This window comes from Cheilinus undulatus, linkage group 6 (genome assembly GCF_018320785.1).
Source record: "Cheilinus undulatus linkage group 6, ASM1832078v1, whole genome shotgun sequence".
Lineage (NCBI taxonomy): Eukaryota > Metazoa > Chordata > Actinopteri > Labriformes > Labridae > Cheilinus > Cheilinus undulatus.
Window position 1 is genome coordinate 40,524,567 of NC_054870.1, and position 25,417 is coordinate 40,549,983.

General features: G+C 38.5%; 1 protein-coding gene across 2 annotated transcripts in view; it reads right to left on the minus strand.

The window, feature by feature from the left end:
- The window catches only part of ercc6 (excision repair cross-complementation group 6), a 28,236-nt gene extending 5,720 nt beyond the window's left edge, over positions 1-22,516 (minus strand). The window contains exons 1-15 of one of the 2 annotated variants that reach the window (XM_041789675.1): positions 22,434-22,516; positions 21,678-21,883; positions 21,344-21,569; positions 20,792-20,912; positions 20,560-20,674; positions 18,542-19,259; positions 15,948-16,079; positions 13,619-13,777; positions 12,584-12,719; positions 12,175-12,345; positions 11,358-11,534; positions 6,635-6,751; positions 6,104-6,199; positions 948-1,166; positions 482-592 (exon numbers count right to left, since the gene is read on the minus strand). In XM_041789675.1, the coding sequence (XP_041645609.1) occupies positions 482-592; positions 948-1,166; positions 6,104-6,199; positions 6,635-6,751; positions 11,358-11,534; positions 12,175-12,345; positions 12,584-12,719; positions 13,619-13,777; positions 15,948-16,079; positions 18,542-19,259; positions 20,560-20,674; positions 20,792-20,912; positions 21,344-21,569; positions 21,678-21,873 (2,694 nt within the window). In that variant the 5' untranslated portion in view covers positions 21,874-21,883; positions 22,434-22,516. The remainder of the gene's footprint in view (positions 1-481; positions 593-947; positions 1,167-6,103; positions 6,200-6,634; positions 6,752-11,357; positions 11,535-12,174; positions 12,346-12,583; positions 12,720-13,618; positions 13,778-15,947; positions 16,080-18,541; positions 19,260-20,559; positions 20,675-20,791; positions 20,913-21,343; positions 21,570-21,677; positions 21,884-22,433) is intronic. The other variant, XM_041789676.1, reaches the window with a different exon arrangement.
- Positions 22,517-25,417: the final 2,901 nt, after the last annotated feature.

Below are 25,417 nucleotides of genomic sequence, written 5' to 3' on the forward strand. Positions count from 1 at the left end.
GTACGAAAAAGATAATTGAAGGTTTCTTTGCATCCTGTGCTCTTTTAACTCTGAAATGCTCTTCAAATAAAGGTTTCAAAGTTTGTGCAGATTTAAAAAAAAAAAAAATCTAATAAACCTACATATGCCAGTCTAGTACCAAACTTATAGGTTGCTAAGGCCAAACATCTTAAATTGGTGCTTTTTTTCAAAATGTATAGCTTTATCCAAATATCTAGCCTAAAACTGTATTTTAAACTATGAAACATGACGATTCTGTTATTTAAAGTTTACTGAATTAAATCTGTTCTTTTGATCACATTAACTTTTTAAATGCCCAGTGATGATACACATATGACATTTCAATAAAGAGAGACAACAGATTGCCATCACTTAGTGTCTCCACCTCAGGGTGCAAAGGGTTCCACTGAAGATTTCTGTCCCTCAGGACAGGATTTTTCCAGGGAAACACTCAGAGCCATTAGGGAGACATAATCCCTACCTCGTTGTAGCGGGCGATGAGCGGCTGTCTAGAGGCTATCGTGGTGGTGCCATCCATTTTCAGGTACGAGTAGTTATTCTCCCTCACAAAAACCTCCAGGATGTCCAACATCTGGAGAGGAGGAAAAAGAAAACAATGAATGAGAAGAGGAGGACGAGGAGGGAAACAGAGGAAGGAGAGGCTGAGGTTTGGATTATCTCTAAAAGGATTAGAGCAGATTAATATTACATGGACAGAGATACCGACAGGGAGGGTCTCAGGTTCCCTCTGTGGTATAATCTCATTGGTATTGACTGCAACAGCTGGGGCCTCCCTCTCACACACAAAAACACACACTAACACTCATTTCTCTTGTTGCTCTTTCACTCACTCAAAGTGAGCAGAGGGATTGTAGGTTTACAACAACAGATTCAGACTTCTATGGTTGATCATAATGACTGATCAGACAGAGCGATCCGTTCCTCACCTGTCTGGACTGAGTGAAGAGGAGGACTCGGTGGCCTTGTTTAAACCACAGTCGCAGCAGTGACTCCACCACCATCAGCTTCCCTGAACGTTTCCAATAGCCAAACTGTTCCTCCTCAGTGAGCTGGTCCTCTGGGATTCCCCTCAGTATGCGGGGCCCGCCAGAGAAAAGGTCCGGGTGGTTACAGATCTTTCTTAGTGCTATTAAACCTGAGAATACCTAAACAGAAGTAAAGGAAAAAAGTTTTAAAATAGTCTTTAAGCAGACTGAGAAACTTTTACTTTGAGTTGATGTTGATGTCTCCTGGTAGGTTTCGGCTTAAAACACATAGAAGAGGGGTTTAAGATGCAGCACAGGCCTGGAAGGTTTACCACAAAGCCAGATCACAGGGTATGTCAGGTCCAACCTTGAGTCAGAGACTTCAGGTTCACAAAGCTGGCATTTTTTAACCTGGCTGGATCACCATGGCAAGTCATGGCTTTTACCAGTTTGTTTCATGTCAAATTCCCACATTTAATTTCAGCGGATTATCCCCACAGTGGAAAGAACAATGAGGGCACAGCTTCTAAACAAACCTGTAATTTTATGTCATGAACTAATATCCTGCAGTGTTTAACAAAGCTGGTTTTACAGCAAAAACACAGATTTTATTTTAAATTTTAATTATTTTTTTCATCCCCTATTATTTAAATAGAGAGAGGGAGACAGGAAAAGAAGGAGGCAGGGAAGGAATAATCTGTTAAATACAGGAATGATCAGCATATAAGTAAAGAAAAAAAGGAGGAAGAAGAAGAAGGAAAAGGGGCTGTCTATGTTCTATCCCCAATTGTAGATCAATGATATTCCCTGATCGTGTCTCCAATTTTACCCCCTACACTCCTACATCTCCTTCCTTTAGCCAAAGCTAGAAATTATACTTTTAAACTCTACCCTCAAAAAGCTATGAAATTATTTTTTAAATAGGGGTCAATCAATATTGGGTTTTCAGGGTTGATTATTAGCAGTTCATAAAACTGATAACCAATATGCATTTAATATGGCATATAGAAATTAAAATTGCATGATCAAGAATGATGGAAAATAAACGATTTAGCCTGGGATCTATCAGGACAGTAGTAGCAGGAAAACAGGAAGTAATGCAATACACTCACCGTGTAAGTGGTACCCAGGCTTAAAGGTGCAGTGTGTAATATTTTGCCTCGTAGCATTTAGCTGAACAAACTTGTTAAAGTAAAGCAAAACATTTCTAAGACGGTCTATCTAAATAAGTGTTTAGTCATATAAATTCAAAAATAGCTATTTTGAAAAAAAAACCAAAACAACAACAACTCAGAATAAACCTTTAATTCATACATAGGGAGGGTCCCCTCCATGGATGCTGCCGTCTTGGATTTTTACATGTTTCCATAGTAACATAAAGGAAAAAAGGATAAATAAAGTTATTGTATTGTATTCACATTACAGATACACATTAAATTCAACTGGTTGCCAGTTTCCAGCAGAGAAATGCAATCTAGAACCCACTTCTAGATGTTGATATTATGTTTTACACACTGCACCTTTAAGTGTTGATTGGCTAGTACTCATGTGACATCTAGCTAATCAGGTTGTGTTGTATGACTGTGGAGAGTGAAAATAAAACCAGAGGGAAAGACACCTTGCAGTGGAACCTTTTATTCATCTCTATTATTTGTAAAATAAAGTGGCAATACAGTTAATCAACCAAATGCCAAATATCAGCCTCGATAATTGGTCAGGCCAATAACCGGTTGACCCCCTTTTTTTAAATCTCCATTTCAATATATAAATTTGAATAATGTTAGATGTGATTTAATAACATTTTAAGTATTTTAATCCTGATCTTTTTAGATGCAAATCTGTGTTAAATTGCTCTTTTTAACTTAAAATCATTGTTTTGTGCAGAACTCTTTGAATTGCTTCAGGGTATGAAGAAGGCCTTTATTTGGACAAAGTGACACGTTTGAATTCTTAACTGATCTTTTCATTCTCTGCAGGTTTTATGTTCAGGGTTTGGGCACTTTTTCCAAAGTCAAATTCAAACACTTTTCAAGCAATTTCAAGGTGAATTTTCAAGCTTTTCCATAAATCAAATACATAAACAAAGCACAGCCTAAAAAATAATTTTCAGATATGCGCTGTAATTGTTTTTTAAAATAAAAAATGATACAAATAAGATGTAATTATAACAGTAAGGGTCTGATTCACAAAGAATGAATAACTGGCAAGCTCCAAAACTGTTAGAGCATTTGTTCCCTCAGCAGTGTATATTTAAAGTGAAAGACTTTTTCTTATTTTATTTCTTTGTAAACAAACATTTTAGTCAAATAGATATTTTTTTAGAGAAATTTCTGTCTTCCAGATCTACCTTGTCATGAAGATGTGCCAACTGTAAGTAAATGATGTTTCAGCATTATCCTGGAAATCTGGGTACAAACAGATGGCAGCAGAGATGAGCCTTCAAAATAACTGAAGACACGGTTGACTGACAGCTTACAGTGTTGTTTTTGTTGCTCATATGAGGAAATCTTTATCATTTTTCTCTTTCTAAACCAGCAAAAACCTCTTCACCGTAGGACTGAGTTAACCAACAGTCCATTTCATTGGCTAGAATCGTTTAAAGGTGACAAACTCTGGATGAAGTTGGTATATTTTGCTTAGGTGTTCTACAGCATTTAAACAAATAAACACATTTACTTTACAGGAATGAGTTGCATAATTTATTTACGGACAATAAAGGCTGTGTTTCTTGATGAAGGCCCAACGGCCACTGCATTAGTAATGGTGGTTAATGGACTGAGAGTGACCACTGGAAATGCCCATAAGAGTGTGTGTGTGTGCATGTGGTCACCCCTGGCTCTCCAACCACGTCCATTTGGTCAGTGGTGATAAATGGTCGAGTCTCTCTCTCCGGGGTCTGGCTAATGTGAGAACAACTGCACAGTGTCCTTAAAGAATACTACCGTCAAGCTATAGGATGTCTGAAAAATCTACATAGAAAAAAAAAATCATTTTACTAATGCTGCTACAAGGTGTTGTGCTTTAAGCTTGTGAGGGAGCTTAAAATACTCATATGCCTGTTGGCAAAGAAGTGGATTGCTATTCATCAGTTAGGAGGTTAAATAATAAATAAGGAAAGTCTTGTTCCTGGAAGTAATATCTTTGATGGACAGTTTTGCCCTTCGTGTCTTTGTATCACAGCACTTGTTAAAGGCTGAATGCTGTATTCTGAATATTAACATGGCAAAATCAAATATGCCCCATGTAGATAAGCCGTAGAGTCATGACTTCCTTTAAAAGAGACCAAAACCAAACAATCTCTGGATTTGTTGTTCTCAGCTCTTAGTTCACACCGACAGGATGATACTTCCTTCAGCTTGTTTATATATCACTCAGGAGCTCAAACATATGTCTAACAAATGTTTGAACCCTTACCCTTTCCCAGCCTTTAGAGAGACAGCCCTGCCCGCTAAGAGTGTCGTATGTAGAAGCATAACGACCAACTGTCATTACGAGAGAACAACTGGAGGAGAATGAACAGACTCAGCCAGCCAAAGGAAAGCTAATCAACTTTAAGATGCATATTATCACATGAAATTGATTGCAGTTTCTTGTTTTTATATCTTTTTATGCACTAGTCCAGTGTTAATTTTAGCAGCTACTTTGAATTTCGTCTTTGTCTTAAGATGAAATGTCTTCTAGTTTTAGACACATTTTAGTCATTTTCACTCTCATAAGTTTAAGTCTAGTTTTAGTCAATACAAGTCCTTACATAGGAAAGTGGGGGACAGAGTTAGCACTTTACTGTTCTGCATGGACACCAACGCTACAATAATCATCAGAAAATGTAAACATAAATTGAGTATGATACCTATGCTTTACAATCAGTGATTTTTTTCCACAGTTTAACAGATATATCTGGCTTTGAGGTGATGAATATCACAAACTACTGAGTCCTGCATTCCTTCTAGCATCACTTCGCCAGATGAAGGGAGACGAGAGTTTTGAGGAGGCTTGTGCTGAGCTCAGAGTCTAGCTGATTCTCTTTAACATATAAAAAACTAATCATTTTGTCACAAACATGCCTTTAATTAAACAACGCTGATATACTATAAACTGATTAAATCTTGTGGGTTGAGCGAGTGAGTAAAGATGTGCAGTTCACAAACAAGTCTGTTCAACAAAACAGCTCTTTAATGTGAGCTACTGTAGCAAACTCCGCTTTGGGTGCCAGTTTCCTTTCCCTCCATCTTTTGTCTTAATTTAATCTACATTTAAAAAGTCAAAATTTAAAAAATGAAGAGCTAGCTGGGAGCCAAACAGCCAGCTCTACTGAGCTGAGCCAGTTGAGTAAACTAGACCAACTAGATCTCTTAAAAGAAATTCTCATCACAACTGAAAAGAGTGGACAGACATCAGCTGAGGAAACACACGCAAGATCAGAGTTTAAATAAGCTAAACCATGGACACAAAGTAGCTTAAGAATTAAGAATGTTTTCATTTTTTCACTTTAACTGCTTGGCATAGTTGTAAATTATTTAAAACACGGCCTTTTTGGTAGCATTTCTCAATGTAGAAATTCTTCTTGGCCTCCTAAAGAGAGTTCTCTGCCACCTGGTGATGTCATCTGCAAAGAACCTATTAGCCCTATTGTAAAATTAATATGAATGCAAAATGCTCATTAACAAACTAAGTTTAATTTCTTTAAAATATACTGCAGAAAATGCTAAGATGACTTGAATGCTCTCACACAATTTTTACTGATTTTTTGCACTGTGTAGAAATATCTTGGAGTTTGAACAACCAACAGTTAAAAGCACATTTTACTCTTGTTTCAGTCTTTATAAAAACTAAACTTACTTTTGTCAAAGTTCTGATCACCAAAGATCTATCTTTTGCTAGTCTTTGTCTCATCAATGGAAAATAAGTCTGCAAATACTTTTTAGTCGTTCTTTGTCTCAAACACTCACTGGTGAAACAGGACAGGAGGAGCAGAGGAAATGTAGAGACAGGAGGAAGGTTTTTAAAAGTGAGCGTTTGCTTTGGTTTGAAAAAATTGCTTTGAAAGTTGCAAAGTAAGAGAACAAATTGAAGAAAATAAACCAGTGAGTATATTAAACTTTGAGAGCAAGGCTTACCTGCATGTCCCCATTTAAGATCTGGTAGACCTCTTTGGAATCCAAGAAACTCTGATACACCTGCCGCTGGTCCTCTGTTAATCTGCAAAACAGAACCTAAACACAGACACAGAGAAGGGGCGGTGTAAGGGTGTGTAATGAGCAGTGAACATCCACTTTAAAGCCCTTTGATGAAGTGCAGAGTGTGAGGAGAGAAATTAGAGGGAAAGCAGCGTGTTTTTTGGAGCCACTGCTGTCCTCAGGGATTTACTTTAATGAGCTGAAGTGGACTGAGGAGTCAACCAGCGTCAGCCACGAGGACAGACCAGGGACCGGCCACCTTAATGAATACCTGCTCCTTTTACTTTACCGGGACTTTATTAGCTGGCTCCACCTGACAAGCACCATGCACATTCATCAAATACTCCTTAGACGTGGCACATGCAGTCACATCCAATCAGATAAACACCTCCCCAGTTAAGAGATTGGGGTTTGAGAGGCTGATCAATATTTGGACACAACAAGGTCAAAATGTCAGGGAGTGATGAATACCTGCTCATTTTTGTCAGGTAGGGAGAGGTTGGCCTTGACGTCTGCTTTCATTCTTCTGAGTAGGTAAGGATTTATGGTGTCCCTCAGCATGCTCGCACACTTAAACGCCGTCTGGACCTAAAAGTGAAAAAGTAAAACAAAACATTAAATTCAGGGTGTCAAAAGAGCTCAAGCTTAGTCTGCATGGAACGGAGCAAAGCAAGCATGAACGATATGATACACAACAAGGGATAGATGGAGGTTTTATTGATCTGGAAGGAAATTCAAGATGACATGACAGCTTCATACACATTTTGAGTCCCCCTCACTAAGTGGATGAAGTATAGTGCGTAAGCTCTGCTTCCTCCAAGGTAACAGATAGGATAAGGGTTAACATTTCACATTAAAATCAGTGTGACGGGTAATACAGTCAAAAGTTTCACATTTATCCTGTTGGCAGTATTACTAGTGTACATTCTTTCACTATATCCATAACAATAGGACTTGAAAACGAATCAAATTTCCCTCTTCATGCACACTTTTGAAACACTTGTATGACCTTGCTCTGTGACACTGGTTCGAGTCAAGTGAGGAGGAAAACAAAAATAGCAGAGCTGTTCAAATTCAGGTATCTTTTGAGCAAAGACAGCATGCAAACACTGAGCTGGCAGCTAGAGACCCCAAACACAGTGTGACGCTCACAATGAGGGCACACCAAGGCTGGGTATTTAACAACAGTCCACATAAGCAGAGACTTGTAGGCTTCTAGTAGCACAACTTAGACATGGCTCTATGGTCCCATTTTTGTATCAAAGAGCAGATAAGAGCAATACAGTACTTATGAACACCCTCTTCATTACAATAAGGATTTTTGTTCAAATGAGCATATTGCTGGCCAAAATCTCATCTCTCTTTTTCATTATTTTATATTTTTTTCATAAATCAGTACTAGTGGTTATCCTTTACACCTGTCAGTGGATTTATTACAAATTTGAACTAATAAAAAGTCTAAAAAAGATGCTGACTCAGTGTTCAGTTACTACAAAAATACATTTTTCATTCCCTGAAAAGTGGTTATTTTTTAGATATGATGTTTTAGCCTGACACCCATAAGATTTAATGTCATATGTTTAATTGGGTCTTATATTTTCTTCTAACAATATTTTTATCTTCCAAAAAAAACCCTTATAATTTATGCAGAGTTTTGCATTTTCTGATAAAAATACAAAAGCGTCAATAAAGGAGTGCACATAAAGTAAAGAGAGCTCAATTCTGCAGCATATGAAGAAGAAAAGTTGATCACACACAAATCCCCACTCTTGAACCAGTATTTTTACCAGCAGTGCTAGCAAGCAAAATGAAGTACTTTACAGAGTTATTTGTGTGGAATGACCCGAAATCTCCACAGATCCACAATTTAGGGTCCTTGAGGATGTTTTTTTTTTCTAAAATGACTGAGGATGTTTCAATGATATAGCTCTGAAATTCTGTAGTCATTGGACGCAGCCACAACATGTACACAAGATCTGCATTTATTGTTTAACATTTCTGGCAAATGGCCAAAATCGAATTGTTAAATTTGTGAAGCTTTGCAGGCAAGAAAGTTTGAGCTTGCTCCAGTAATTTGAACCCTTCTGTGTGATCCTGTGGTTTCTCATGTTCATAAGAGTTGTTTAGAATATTGTAAATAACTGCTGCCATGTTTAATTGGTTCTTTAGTGACACTGCATCACTGGAAAAGCTATGAAGTTACTAATTGGGCGACTGTGGCTCAGTAGGTAGAGTCGGTTGTCTTGGAATCAGAAGGTTGTGGATTCGATCTTTCAGAATAATATAGTAAGTTTAGTACTCCATTACTTCTTAAGAAGTAAACAATAATGTGCTTTGTAACTACCCCAACACTGATTAAAATAAACCTCAAATAATTTCTTTCTTAAGCATGGTTTCTGTCATTATAGTGTGTTCAAATGGTGTCAGACAAGAATCTGCTACTTTGTAGACTGTATCAACCAGAGGGATGTTTGCAGTTTTTTCTTGAAGTGAAATGTCAGGGCAATGGCAGGGTCATTCTCTACTGCACAGATTTACTTTGGCTTCATTTTTGTACAACAGGGGGAGATGGAAATGCATCTTCTGTCTTTTTTTACAGTCAATGACTCACACCTGTCAGTGTGGACGTTTCCTGAGGCATAATTGTCCTTAAGCCCCCCCTTCATCCTCTCTCATCACCTCCCTCTTGTTGCTGTCCCTCTCAGTAGTACGAGCCATTAAACATTGATCAGAGTGCTGTTAGTCTCAGGGGACAAAGCCTTCTCTTTCATCAGTTCAAGCCAGCCGTTGGAAACACAGAAGAAGACAGAGAAACACCCACTCCCACCCTGCTGCAAATGTCCTGCTACAGCTCATCCAGACTGAGCGCTAAAGGCCTGTTCGCCTTTTAAACATTAACTGGCTGGGGGTCCGCAGAGGGATCAAAGACACTCTGCAATGCTGGAGGGGGCAATAACGTGTTGGGATTTAGGGCTCGATGGAGGTCAGAGTGAAAAAGAAGAAGACAAGGGCAGCAGATGAGCCAATGATCTTTGCACAAGCTGCTGAGTGGATTCAAAAGAGGGTCAGTAATGGATCCAACAGCAAAAAGCTCACCCAATCCCACTCAACCTGCAGACATTTTTACATAAATCTGACTGCACCTACATTTGAATATCAGCCGAGAATCTGCTCTGCTGCTCTGACAATTTCAAGAAGAGGATAAAGCAGCAGAGCTTAGCCCTCTCTGACCATTTAATAACATTAATAATTAGTAAAGGTTTTTATTATCGACAGCGGAAGAAGCATCAATAGCCGGCTTAAATAATTAAATCCATACAGTCAGTGGATTATTAACGACTGAACACTAATGACAAAGGGCTACAATTTAGCTCACTGGCTCTCCACTTTAGCCTCTCCCTCTCTGTCTGTCTCTCTCTTACACAGGGGATGGAGTGAAGTTCCTTTGCATGGTTCTACATTATCCTGCTCTGCACTTAATGGCTCTGTTGCTCCACTCGCTCTTCGTCTGACAAATCTCCATGTAGTTCAACAGAATTTTGCGAACAAGTTCGTGTGATATTTTCAACTTTGTCCTTTTTGCTACTGTTGGATTACTTCTAGGGTTGCTGGAAAAAAGGGTTGCTGATTTTTCTTATTAAAATCAGGATTTAAATTAAATTGGCTACTCTTTAATTTACCTTTGGGCTTTTATTTGAGAGACAAGACAGTGGATAGGGTCTGAAATCAAAGAGAATGGGGTATAAGAGTCACAGATCATAAATGAACCCAGACTGCTTGCTTCAGGGACCACCACTTCTGTTCAGAGTGTGTTTGAACTAGCCACTGGACTTGTGGTTCACATCTGGTTTAGCCACAGGACCCACCAAATCACAACCCACATGTTTCAGTTTTTTAAATCATTACCAAATGTTTTTAAGAAATTGGTGCAAAAGCATGTTATAGTCTTTTTGCCTCATCCTTTTTTCTTCCACGAACACATCTGTGACTCACTAAAAATGGCTTGGAAACACACTTTTCCCAACCCACCAGTAGAAACCAAAGCACTGGACCACCTGCACCCTAACCTGACACACCAGGTAGACTGTTCACATATCAATGGGATAAAGTTCACATCGAGGCAACCCTCCATAGACAGGGTTAGGGAAGAGCATAACCTTTTCTAGAGAATTTATAGGAGGCATTGGATGTCTTCTCTGTCAAAGATTTAAGTGCATAACATGAGCTCAGTCGGCAGGCGTCATGTCAGTGCACAATTCTTCACCATCAGTGGAGCCAGTTGGTAAATCAAACTCCTGCTGAAGCCGGTCAGGAGAAGAGCAATAACATTTTCATAAAGAAATACTTTCAGTGCAGTTCAATGCTCTACTTTTAATACAGAAATGCTGTCCACCGGCTCATAGCTGCACCTCAGCTACACCACCTCCCTGTCCTCAAATGATACTGGTTATTCCGGTCATTCTCTGACGGTGGCAAAAAAAAACTCCTCAGCTTGAGGCTTTATAAGACAGATCCCCCTTCTGAGAGATATGAAATCTGGTGAATCCCTCTGCTTTGAAAGGTAACCAGCACCTCTAAATTATTTTTTTTGTTTACTGTTCTATCCATTTTGTATTTTTTATTTTACAGAATTGGATTGATTTTGAGTCTGATGTTGTTTTATTCCTGCAATAATCAATTAAATTTCTATTTTTTGTTCTTGCTGCTTTAATCTCCATGTGTACAGCACCCTGGGGTTTATGTTTTTATGAAAAGTGCTGAAATAATAAATACAATTGAGTTGAGTTGATATGAGTTTTATGGCCTTTTATCTATTATATTTTAACTACTTGCATGACTCTAATAACATTCTTATTAAAGCCAAAATCAAATTAAGCACTAAAACTTAATATAAAAGATAAAAGACAATGACACCCCACTGGTGAGTATTTAAACCTTTTTTTCTTACTTTTTTAATCTATTAAGTCTCAAACAGGGTGACATTCTCATTACCTGTAACTTCACTAGTAACTAGACAGCTTTCTTTTTGTTTATGTCTTTTTATAGTTTTCTTTTCTTGCACAACTTTTAGCAATTTTGTTTATTTTGACAAGTGGAAAGGTAAAGAGAGACAGGAAAGTTGGGCATGGAAGAGGGAAACATGCAGCAGCAGCAGCCTCTAACTGTGCATTTTTCTGTGTGTATGATTTAGTACCTGTACAGGTGAGGCATTGCTGTATCCTCCCATGGTGATGGGCACAGAAAACTGCTCCATGAAGACAGGTAAAGTCCCCAGTTTACCCGGGAAAACAAAATCAAAGAGAGACCACAGCTCCTTTAAATTGTTCTGCATAGGAGAGCCTGACAGGATGAACCGGTGTGGAGTCCGAAACTAGAGGGAGAGAGGAGAATAAGAACGTTATTCCTCCTGATAATCACTTTTAATGCAGGGGTTCCCAAACTTTTCAGCCTGTAACTCCCCAAAATAATGGTACCAGGGTGTAGGGGCCCCAACAGTACCAGAATGTGGTCAAAGCTTAGTTGAACAGTCATGCACATTCAAGAATAGGCAAGTGCAGACTGACATTGGAAGGATTTTTTAAACTTTACTTCAATTTTAGCATAAATCTCCTTGGTTGACTATGGCTTGATTTTAAATTTTACAAATTTTATGCATGTATTTTTAAAAGAATGGGCAAAATATGCAATTGGAAATCATACAAAAATGTTCTCTGTCTTTTTGGAAGGCATCTCGAGACCCCCTCTCAGTCTCCTGACCCCCACTTTGGGAACCACTGCGTTAAAGAATGAAAGTAAGTCGCTCCCGAAAGAACAAATGTAAGCTCTGATATTATGTAGGAATGCAGAGAGAAATCAAGCAGAAAAAAGTCAAAGGCATGGATCAATTATTCAGCTTATCAGAGTTTAAATATAGTCAGAAGCAAAATATTATCAAACTATATGACTACTGTATAATTCATTTAATATTTAAATCAGATGAAATGTGCTTATGCCTGTATCTGAGACATTACCTGTTTGCAGGCTGTAGTGACTCCAGCATTCGGGTTCCTGATCTTATGGCCTTCATCCAGAATAATGTAATGCCAATCATAGCGCTGCAAGGTGTCTTGCATAGTCCTCACAGCTGAATATGAAGTTATCAGGATGCCATGACATGCTACTATTTCTGGTATGAGCTTTTCCTGCAATAAAGATAAAAACAATAAACAAAAATCAGTGCAATTTCTAACCATCTCTGCAAGCTTGAGAGTGGAAGTAGGGCATCAACTTTAATGTGGTTTGAGGAGAGAGGGGAGAAGGTTAAGAGATGATGTTGCATAAACAGACCTCTAGTGCCCCCTAGAGGAAAAAGAGGCCCAGTAGAATACTCTTAACAGAATTATGAACATGAAAATAGAACACATAACAAGAAACAATTACCTTGTTGCTGGTGAACGAGCCGGTTTCATGCAGAACAGCGACTCTGAAAGGAGGCCACCAGGTGTGAAACTCTTTTACCCACTGGTGCATGACTGTAGCAGGGCACACGATGACCGTCGGACCCAGGCCGACATACCTTTAACCGAGCACACAGTATAGAATATTTAATTTCCAACCAGCCATTGAGATGAGCAACAAGGGAGCTAAGGTTCATAATACTTTAGATAACCTCAGCAAATTTCATAAGCAAATTACAGTCATCATTCCATACTAAGATGCAGGAACTAATTTCTACCAAAACATGAAAAAGGAAATGTGCTTAGCTTGCATGCAGAATTTTTGATGCATTCAGGCATAAGGGACACATAGGACGCAAGTTTCAGGTGCATTAATGCAGAACAATGATGTTACAACAAACACAGGACTACTCTGCCATGTATAAATGTATCAAAGTATATGACGCTTTCTCAGCCTCTATGTGAAGATTTACAAGAGCTGTATCAAACTAACACACTCACAGACGAGCACAAAGATACACTAATGGGCTGGTATGAACCTCTGCCCAGTGGAAGCTATTGATACTCGGCCATAATTGAGTTTAAAAGCAATCAATTTGTGGGCGTCTATAGCAGACAAAGTATTGACCAGCAAGGAAGCTCCGCCTTCTCTGTGTATGAGTGTCGTTTGTGCAGTAAAACCAGATTATCACTACCGCCGTGGCATGTTTTCTGAGGTTGATTTGTTGTCTTGCACCTGCTCCACCCCCACTTCATAAGTCCAGAAATCATTTGAAATGTTCATGAGGCAACTCTGCTGTAACAGACACTCAGTCGCACGCAAACACACACACCACACAAACAGAGTGTCAGTGTTTTCTCTGATGTCTGCAGTAAGAAAGTAAAGAGTCAGATAATTGAAACATGTTTAATAATTCAGACGAACACTCTCAAGCAGAAATCCCCCTGATCAAATATTCATACCATACAGACACACAGTCTCTGGCCACAGTTTGTTTGTGTGTCTGTGCGTGTGTACCTGTAGTTGGATCCTCTCGTCCTTAGTTTGCTGTAGCTCAGGCCGGCCAGAAAGCTGATGACCTGGATGGTTTTTCCCAGCCCCATCTCGTCTCCCAGGATGCCACCCGCCTGCTGACAGTGGAGTTCCCACATCCACCGCACACCTGTCTGCTGGTACCTAAAAATGGGATGCACAGACATGTTAGACAAACACCTGTGCATGATTGCAACTATAGACATAATGAATGAGCATAAGAGGCCGGTCTGATAATGAAATCATATTTTTACACTGAATCTGATTCAGTAATAGTTGCCAGCTAATTTAAGAGTAATTAGCAAATCCCTACCAGCTTGAAGAATTATATCAGACTTAGAAGCCAAAAGTATATCTTCACTAGGACAAGGGATTTGTAATTATTAAAAATGATGCAAAATGCTAATAAGTAGTGGTTAATTACACAAAATGTGGCCTTAAAGAAAAACAATGCCAACTAAAGAGTATAACAAAAGTTTTAATCAGACAACTGCAATTAGATGTTGACTATGCAAACCTTAATTTATCAACTAAGCTTAATTTAAATCAAATTTGATGCTAAGGTTAGGACAAAAAAGTGTTATAAAACAACAGGATGATAAAATTACTCACCAAAGAATAGAAGGGACCTATAGGCCTTATTACATAATCACGTTTATGGTGCTGATAACCGTATCTTTAGTTAAGCATTAGAGTTTAATGACAAAGGTTGTCATTAAAAGTGGGTGCGTTTCATGCCGAGATGCCAGTTAGAACACAGTATTCATACACGGCTGTAAGTCAGTGCTATGCTGTTCAGTCCTGAATGTGCAACTGAGGTCTTAGCAGAGGAGTCCTTGCCCCTTTCATCCATATATATTTCTGCATACATAGTAGGGATGCACAATATTAGTATTAGCAGATATGAACATTTCTGTGGATGTACCTATCAACCATATCTTCAAATAAGTTTGTAGAGTTTTAGGCAGGACCAGCAGACCTACATCAGCTGAAGTCCTTTTCTTTCTTCATCCCTTTTCATTAAACTTATTTTTTTTTGTTCCCCCTTAAACTTTACTGTGTGCTTTAAGGCCTGAAGTCTGAATTGCATTAACATCACTACTATCAGTATAAGCTAAAATAAATTTGTGAATAACTGCAAAAGTCTGGTCTTCTGCATCTTGTAGTAGTAGTAGTAGTAAATAGTTTTCTTCCTTTTAATAACCCTCTGAGCACTAAACTATTTTTTAAACATTTCCTCTCAGGACTTATTGTCTTAAAAAAGCTTGTAAAACATCAACCCTGTGGTGCACAGTCAAGCTCTAAACATCCTTTTTTCAGGACAACCTGGGTTTAAAGAATATTTGTGCCACAGCAATGTCACTTGAATTAAGAAAAGTCACGGGATTATAAAGACAAAAGAAAACTCTAAAACTCAAAGGTTTTCACTTCACTGTACCGACTTGTTCTCTCATCTCTTGGGGACCAAAAAAAGAAAAAAATCATTCTGTTTAAAAAGTTTCTCAAAATATTAAGATATTAACAAAAGTGTCCATGCGCTTCTTTGTATTGGCTCTATTTGTTATTCATTATTCAAAGCAGTTCCTGTCTACAGTGACACAGGGTGCCACATCACAGGCTCCCTGTCTCTCTCCATTATGAGCTATTCAGGCCATCTCCACCACGGTGTAAGTATAAAGACATGCACAGTTTGTTACAGCATAATGTGACGAAGCAACAGCCTGCCATTGGTTGTCACAGCCAATCCCAAAGCATTATGGGATACAAAACTGTGGATCGAATTAGCTGCAAACAGCAGAAACGATCAAAAAACGGATTTAAAAAATGGATAAAAAGACGTTCAGTGTTGGAGTTACTGGTGAGGATTTTATCTTTAAATACCTCAGAAAGTTTTGCCCAAGTGTCAGGCTCCCTAGAAAAGCCTCTGTAAGGGCTACAGAGGCAAGGGCAGGGTCATTAGAATGGCACAATGGCCTGCTGCAAGAGGATAAAGTTTAATTGGCTACGATTTATAGTTAAAAAGTTATTTGACATTTTGTAACCTGTATCTCTTGTCATATACAACAAAGGCAGTCTCAGAGGGTTTAGTTTTATACTTTGTTTTTAGACCTTTTATAACAACTATTTTATTTCATATTATTGTTTTCCTCTAGAACTTGGACCAAAGTATCTAATTGCATCCCTCTACATGTACCTTCATGCTCTGGAATGATAACAGAGCCCCTTGAATCCCATCACAACCTTATTTATCATTTAAAATATATTTTCCTCATTTTTAATATTTGAAAACACTCATTTTTCACATCAAACTTACTTGAAAAGCTTTTTCCAGAGGAAACCAGGTATTTTAAATCCTTCATCAAATTCTTCATCACTGTCATCTGAGAGTTCGTCGCCTCTTTCTCTCCTCGACTCTCTTTCTCTGAGACGTTGTCTCTTCCACTTTCTATGAGAGAAAAATACAAACAAATGAAGTTCTGGCACATCTGGTGGTAAAAAGTAAGTTCCCTGTTTCACTAAGGATCTTATCATACAAGTTCAAGACAGTGGCACACTTCATTGCTCCTCCTGGATGCAAATATTCTCAAGCAAGGCTAATACAGTGGCACACTTCACTGATTGTAGATGCAAATATTCTCAAGCAACAATAAGGAACTGATAGCTGGTAAAGTTGTGACCTGCTCAGAGTGTACCAGACACATTTTGGGACAAGCTGAGCTAAATTAAAAGTAAAAAGAGTGAGCAAGTATGAAGAATAGCTAGATTCTGTATTTGCTCCTCTTATCTGTGACTTATTTTAAGACTCATCTACACAGGTGTACAAAAAGCAAATGTTTGAAGTTGTGGGTATTTCCCTCGAGCGCTGGAACATCTACAGCAAAAACGGAAATGTAAAGAGAAGAGTTTTAATGGTGCAGGAGAGAGGGCAGTTAGAGGCACAGTCGTCGCGCAGCAAATGAAGATTGATACAGACAATTAGTAGTGCGAGTTCCCCAGAAAGGTGTGAGGTGGAGGGGATAAGAATCCATCTTCATTTGGGCCTGGTCCTGTCACCCTGCCACGAAACTGGTCCTTTAGCTGGGCCTGGGAGACCACACTCTCTAATTAAGTCAAGACTAAGCATTGGTTCAGTTAATTACACTTTTCTGCCCCAGCCCCACCCCCCACCACCTAACTACAAATACAGCCTGCTCTAATAATATCATTCCTCATATAAGCTAGCCTCACCATCCATGCCGTGTCTCTGCTGTTGAATTGACATTCAATCACTGCAGTGTAGAAAAAGGACACATGCCAACACAATTTATTTGGCAGCTATAAATATGAAATCTCATTAGGGCTGCTCTTCCATTAATTTGAGCATTAGAGTGAGTGAGTGTATAAAACCATGTGCAGGAGGATAATTAGGCCAGTGTGAGAGCAGAGAGAGAGAAGAAGAGCAGGGAGTGAATTTGCTTAGTCAAGAAACAGCTGCCAATCTCATCTGGGATTAACTCTCCTTCTGCACTACGGAGCCAGCAGAAACAAACTGCTTTCCTCCTTAACTAAAGGGAATAACAATAGCACATTTGCACCGCTGCCATTGCAAATGTGATGCAAAGTTAAAGACTCAATGTGGTGTTTGTTGAGATTGTCATTTACAGGCCCGGATGTATACATTCCCTTTAGAAGACTTTATTGTGAAAACTTTTTGCACATTTACATAAGGGTGTCAAATTTTTAAATACTTAGATACTTTTCCATACCCTGTTTTGAAACAATATAATCTGTTATTTTTAATGATCTTTTTCATTGAAAAGTAACAAAACTTTAGAAAAACTTTGGATATTTCAACCAAAAGCTTCCACAAGCAAAGAAGCAATAGCACCAGCGACATTTAGACAATGTGCAGGAGTTTGCCTACAAGTTTTGGTGATTAAAAATGAAAAATTACCAAATATTTGGTGAGTATTACTTCTGCTTTTATTGCTGTAGTATCAAAATAGGCATCTATAGTTTGAGTTAAATGAAAAGTTTATATCATGGCGATCCTATATCTACATTCATTAGTTTCTTTAAGAACTAAACTAACTTTCAAACTTAAATTATGTTACAATTTTGCTAGAAAAAACATTAGGAATGGGGCTGTCAAGATTAATCACATTAATCAGGATTAATTAAGGTCAACAATTGTGCACACATTTTTCCAAAATTGTGATTAATTGCATGATTTATTGTCCCTTTCAACACACGTTAGTTAAGCCACTGCAGTGTCTTCCTGAAGCCACAGTTATGAAAAATAAGTTCATTACTGCTTCTTAATGTCTCATTTCAGTTTAAAACTCTCAGTTAACAAGTCAAAAGTCATCTACACCTTTTGTTATCAGAAATGTACCTTTTTACCATTGCCTTATTTCCTTTGGAAGTTCCTCTTTCTGTGGTTAAGTTCATTTCAAAATATTTGATCTACCTATAAAAGCAGGATTGTGTCCACACAGCATGCCAATTACCCAGAGTTCAAGACAGTAGAAAAATCCAGACTGACACCAACAGTTTTAAATGTAAAATTGCAGGACTGGGCAATTAATCGAACATCAGAGGTTAGGTCCATGTAAGTGGGCGGCCTTGGGTTAAAGTAAGGCCTGACTCTATCCACTATCATCCACTCTGAATAAAGGCCTACATTGCCAAAAAATAAATTAAATATAAGATGAGGACCTTCAGATATAAAACAGCAATTAGATTCTTTTCCCAAATCCTTCAGCCCTGCAAAACAGAGGAATTTTAAAATATCATACAAAGGATGTGATTAATCCTGATTTAGCTACAGAAATGATGAGATTAATCATGATTAAACCTTTGAGTCTTTTTACAGCCCTAGTAAATAACAATGTATCTAAGTGCATAGCAATAAACACATCGCCATACCTCATTCGCTGTCTGTAGTACTCCACATCTCCATCATCTTTACATTTTTTGTGCTTCCCCTTCCCATCCTCCTCTTCATCTGAACTCTCAGGGTAGTATTCGTCCTCACTCTCCTCTTTTTTCATTACTTTCTTTCTCTGTCTCTTTTCAGTTTTTCTCTCGTATGGTTTCAACTCATACTCTTCATCATCGTCCTCCCCAAAGCCCTCCTCCATGGCCTCTCTCTCCTCCTGATCAGGATCTATGTATTCATCACTGGGCAGGTACTCTGACCCCTCACTGTCGGTCTCCTCCCCCTCCATGCGATGTTTTCTCCTTGGTTTTGGGAGTTGTGGCTCCACTTTAGGCCGAGCTTTGGGATGAGCCTTCAGAGCAGTTATCTGGAGCTTCCTCATGCGCTTTCTCATTTTTTTATCCTTGGAAGACAACATAGTTTTTTTTGTTTTGCTCCTGTGTTGCTCATCAGGGCTGAGCCCTGAGGTCTTCCTCTTCTTTGGAGGAGGGATTTTCTTCCTCTCAGTGGCCAGCTTGGCCTGGTCCATCAAGTACTGGTCAAAGGCTGAGTTCTCAGCAAGCATCACCTTTCGGGGCTCTTTTTTAACTTCCTTCTGTGGGATACGGGTTCCAAAAGGAGTCATGTGTCCTTTTCGGATGAGCTCCTCCCATTCAGTCTCCTGAGCGGGCATAAGCATGCTGCCCAGTGTGGATGGCCCGGCCTCTGTTAAAACACAAACAGACATCAAACACAATACTGTCAAGTGTCAGTTCATTGGTTTTGGCCACTAGTAGCACTGAGGAAGCAATGTTCTGATGAGCAAGTCCCCATTATTTGTTGCATGCATGTAATAAGAAAATATATTTTTGCAAGCAAGTTTCTCTCTTTTTTGATTCTGCACGTGAATGAAACACGGTACACTCATGTAAGGTATTAAAAACCCCATCACACAGTCAACATTTTTTTGTTTACAAGCAAAACCTATTGGATCCTTATTTCTCTGTGCATCTATAACATTTTTTTGTTCAAGTTGATAGTAAATAACATGAATGTGATATTAAGATTAGGTCTGCAATGAAAAGGCTTGAGAGAGGCCTTGACAAGAAAATATCAACACTATTTTAGTGATGGTGGGGTTTTATTTATTCTATTTGTTTCTACAATAACATTGCATAATGTCAATGTCAAACAGATGTTGTATATGTCACATCCTAGATAGAAATCCTGCAGCAAAATTTCAAAACACTACAATTCCTTTGGATAAACATACTAGATTTATTTTTTACTTTGGACACAACTATCAAATATGAGCAAAAAGATTGCAAGGGCTGTTAAAAACCAGTAAATAGTGCTGAGTGCCAACATATAAACAGGAGAAAGCAAAAAATTCAAATGTCAGGAGGAAGAACTTAGAGGAGAGTTCAATGAGTAAATGTTTTGCACACGCTTGTGGCAGCTAAAGAGGGGCAGGAAATGCAGGGGGAGAATGTAGGAAGCCATGCACTGGGATTGAGATTCGATCTTGTGACCAGTTTGTCAAGAACTATAGCCTCTGCTAATGGGTGCCTGCTCTACCCCTTAAGCTAAATCAGCGCTTGCAGTACACATCTTTTGACGGCCTTTGACATTTTTTTTGTTGGTTGTATCAGGAAGAAATCCATTAAAGATTTCTACAAATCCTGTATGAACTTCTTGATGTTTTAGGATAAAAGCTAATGCTGCAGTGAAAAGGCTACTTTTACCACCCAATATTCAAGCCTTTGCTTAAAGTCAGCTTTGTTAATTCAAGGAGTACTGCTGAAGATTATCCTTCTTGGCAACCATAGCTAGAAATTGTATAAAATGCTTTTCATTGTTTCTAGTTCTGCTTTGTTTAACCATACTTTTGGATGCATTGCTCATGACAGAGGTTTCACTAATTTCAAAGAAAGTCTGAAAGTAGGTCTTTTATGCCTTTCTGACTCTGTATGGACCTCCCATCAATGCTTTAAGTCAATATGAAAAGAAAACAAAGACACCTTACCTTCCTCTTCATCATACTCTGCCAGAAGCTCCGCTTCTACTCTTTGGGTGTCTTCTCCACCGAGGATGGCCTGAAGTCTCTTCTGCTTGGCTCTGACTTTCTTAAGCTGTTTCTCCTGAATAAAGGAGGTTTTTTTAACCATCATCGCCATAAGAAACTGATAAACCATCATATTTGCGGCAGTTTTACATTAACATTTAAAACTGAGGTTTTTTGTGTTTAAATATTATACCTTATTTTCTTTCTGTCGTTTGACTGATTCAATCTTCCGACCGATATCTTTGCTAGAGGCAGCGTAGGGAGACAGCTGCTCGATGATCTTGTTGATTTGTTTCAGAGACAAAGTGACAGACCTGGAACACACATAGACAGTCAGCAATCTTTGTAAAACTAATATCTGTTTTTATTTTGGAAACTATAACAAGTTTTACATGAAGAAATCAGAGACTCACTGAAGCTGTTATCAATGCATTTTCATTTTTTTTACTTATCCAAGCACTTTTTCACACGCAGAAAGATAAACCTTCTGTATTTTACAAACTAATCAGTTCATAAATAAATGTGCCAGATATGTCATGGAACTTATAAACAAGAAAATTATGTGCACTTTCATTTAAAGGTCATGGGAACAAATGTTAGTTGAACTATAATTTTCATAAAATGCTTTCATAGTTTAACTTTCACAGTTCTGATATCAGCACAAACTATAAAGACTAACGAGGCAAGATCAAGCTGAAAACTCAGACCCCATGTTAGCTCTTTCGTTTAAATTTCTATATATTACCTGACATCATCAAGCACTGACTGATATTCCTTCTCAGCCTCGGCTTTAGCAGCAGCCTGACTGGCTTCATGGATCGCCTCGTCCACCTGTTGCAGGACACCTTGCTCAAGGACATCCTGGTCATACACGGCCACACCAAGACCCTGGAGTTCATCAGCTCCAGAGGTAGCCGATGCTGCTTGGATACGCTGACGGTTGATGTGTAGCAAGGCTCCAGACCTCTTACCTTAGATTACAATGCAAGAGAATCATTAGACGGACAGAAGTAACTCTTTATATCATGTAAAAACTATTCATGATGTTCAGCTTTATACTTTTAGAGAGTGTAGCTCACCACTGTTTCCCTCATCTGGTCCAGTGTTGGCAGGAAAAGCTGCAGCAGCTTCAGAGCCCTGGCTGTTTTCAGGTAAAGAGCGGACTGCTGAGCACCCAGTGGCCCCATCCTCATCAGTCCCCCCCGGGGTGAGGGCAGCACTGGCAGGGCTGGAGAGAGATGAGGGCACCTGGTTCTCAGAACCCTCTACAGGCATGATGATGCTGCTGCAAACACAGTCAATCAGTTACTATGACAGTTATTCCTTATAAAGCAGGCGAGGTAATCACATAGAACCGAGTGTAATTACTGTGGGCAAATAAACGCTTAGAAGGACACATTATTACTTTACTGAGCTAATACTAAGATAACGACGGGAAGTTGACATTAGTTAACGATTCCTTTGTGATAAAACGTTGACAGACTTCAAGCTACTTAATCTTTCAACGGCTGCGCGTGAAGACTGTTTGAATGGATTTGTCTTCAGTTATAACATAGAATTGAAGTGGTCTGTTATTTAGTTCATGGAGTTGACAGAACACCATTTAAATCTCTCACAACCGTCCATTGTTTACGTGGCTGAGCTAGCTGCTAAGCTAACCGTTAGCCGAACATCAGCTGTTTGGGTACCAGCATCAATCCGGCTAATGTTACAATAACCAACAAATTCAGACAAATGAAGAATTAGGTTAACGTTACTGGGCTACAGCTTAGGTTAAGGTGAAACTTTTAACGTTTCAAACAAGTGTCGAAGCGAGAATGACAGATAACACTTACAAAACGTGCGGTTACACAACATCACTGGTCGGGTTTATGTCACATAGCAGTTCAACTTCCTTGTTTCCGGTGATAGAGGCGCGGGGGGTTGCCAGATCTGTCGGGGGAAACAAGCAAATAAGTCCACCTGAATTATATAGTTAGGATTTTTCTTAATTAAAAATTACCCCGGATTCACATATATGCACACGCAGACATGGACGTGGTAGGATTATGACATGGAGAAGAGGTATTACCAGTGTTCCGCTTTAAAAAGTAAAAACAGCAATACTTCCTCGGAAACATGACCAAAAGAACTCCAACAGGGATCTCTGTACAACGTGCCACACCCAAACATAACCACACAAAAAACATTTGAACATTAAGCCCAAGGGCATGATGGGGTGACATCTCACCACACATGAAACGACAGGGGGCAGAGCTTAGGTGAATCTACACTTTACATAGTTAAATTAACACTGGTGGATCAACATTGTCAAATTACTCCAACAATGAACACCGTTTCACTCAGAATGGAGTTTACATTGCACTCTAAGAGTTAAAATCAACTCAGAAATGTTTAACCCTGAGACACCAATATTCAGACAAATGTTTGTGACTTCAACTTTCATTATTCATGACATGTTATTTTTGTGACTTCAGTTTCTGTTGTCAGTGAAAAATGATGAATACAAAAAATCAAAATGATAAAAATGTTATTCTATTTTCATCAAATTGTAACCTCAATTCAAAACAATTAATAATTTTTCACTTACAAAAAAATAAAATGCATATTTTTCACTTCATTTTTCAATTCACATGGGTTTTTAATAATCTACTTTCACCCTTCATACTTACCAGACAACTTTACGACATCTGTGAAAGGAAGAGGGTACCCCTGTATTCCACTTTAATTTATTGTTATGCCAAAATTCACAAATCAAATACTTCCTTAATGAAGCAAAATAAGTACACCATTCATCTAAACACTTTACATTTATTACCACTACAACAACTATTGACTATTGCTGATCCACTACGGTTTCTCTTTTAGCTATGTTTAGTCCATGAATGAGCTGGTTCAAAGAGTTGGATCTTTTATTATGCCAATAAGATTTGAATCCTGTGTGAGAAACATTTTATATCGTTATTTTCTCTGTTTTTATTTTAGATATTTTGTGTGTGTTGGTATGTGATTGATTAGCAGGGATGATCGTTTCCTCCACACCACTTTACCACAGGCTCCCCACACATTAAGAATCCATGCTTGATGGTGTATCATTTTTTAAATCAGATTTGTCATACAGCCCAGCCAGTGAGGAGATTTCATCTGATCTGTAAAGTGTTTTGGGCAGACATTATATATCCAAAAAAAGTACATATTTTCATTATTTTAAAAAAAGCAGAAATAGTGTAAAATACCAGCACAAATATCAATCAGATGTTATGACAATGCTAAATCTGGCAGCCAATGAAGCAAACGTGAATGGAGAGCCGTTTGGGAGTCGAAGGAGCCGTCTCTTCTTGTTGAGCAGAGCCAAATGACTCAGACCACCAAAATGAGCTTGAATTCCCATCATTACCTGTAAACAAAAATACATTTTCTAAGAGCTGGCCAAAAGATAAAATATATTCACTTACAATACATCAACTGTATTAACAGCATAGTAAAACAAATATGATCAATTGAGATGAATTACAACCAAAAAACTAATGTTTGTACTTTTTCTGTCATTTAAGAGGTTCTCAAAGGCTTAGCAGTGCATTCATCCATCCCCTATCAGTTAAACGGACCAAAGTGGCGCTGACGGTTGAACTTTCCAACTTGTTCAGCTTTTTAATTCGGGGACTTCGAAGTAACTGACCAAGAAAACATGCACTTGTTATTCGTCGGCCAAAAGTTACCCTAAGTACCCAACGAATTTGACGAAAACAGGAAGTTCGTCCTAATTAGTTGATTACACGGCCTCCGTTTGTTCTGTTTGGAAGCTGAGAGGACACGACGCTAAAGGTGACATTCACCGACTGCTGATGTTGAAGCTAATGAAGTGTTTGACAAAATAAGAGGACGACGAGAAGTACTCTGAGGAAGACGACAACCTGAACGCTTCACACTGTAAGTTAGCCTCATGAGCTAGAAGTAAGCCGCTTCTCTTATGAGCCCTGGGCTAAGGTTAGCAAGCGCTGCCAGTCAGTCTGCTGCTAGCTAGCTGGAGTTGTGTATGGCTGTTTTTACGCCAAGGCTACATCTGCTCTTTACACACCTGTAGCATTTAGCAAATTCACAGATGCTTTTTGTGGTGACTATATTTGGATCACGATTGTTTACAGTTGTTGTTGTTTACTTTTAGAAAGCATTTGTTTTGTTCAATTATGATACATCCTGTTAAATGTGAATTAGTTGTGCTTTTTGTGTCATGCATTTCAGAAATATTTGAGTCATTCATGTGTATTGTATTCCCCATGATTTTTTGACACCTTATAAATCACATCAAATACATTTTCACCTTAATTTTTATCATTACTTTTTCTTACTTCCACCATGGAGGCCTCTTTACTCAAATGATAAATAATGTTTGAGCTGTTAATGATAAATGATGGGTGAAAAACAATCATAATGGTAAAATTTGCCACCATTGTCATCAAAGTGGACAATTTTCATGAGATCAATTTAATCAAATTAATTTCTAATGTATCCTCCATTTTTAATTAAAATGAATTTTATCACTCAATTTGTCAATCCACATGATTTTATCAACTCCACTTTTATCATTTAATTTTTGTAACTCACCTTTAATAATCTCAAACCAATGCTCCCTTATAATAAGAGGATCTGGCAACCTTGCAAAGAAATCCTTGTGAGCCTTGGTCAGTGTTGTATGCAGCGCCCTCTGCTGGATCGTGGTAATGTGGCCTGTTTCCACTAGATGGCGCCATGAAACCAGATAGCGTTTTAGTACTGACCTCAGAGGAACTCGGTGAACTTACCTCACAGCAATGAAGAT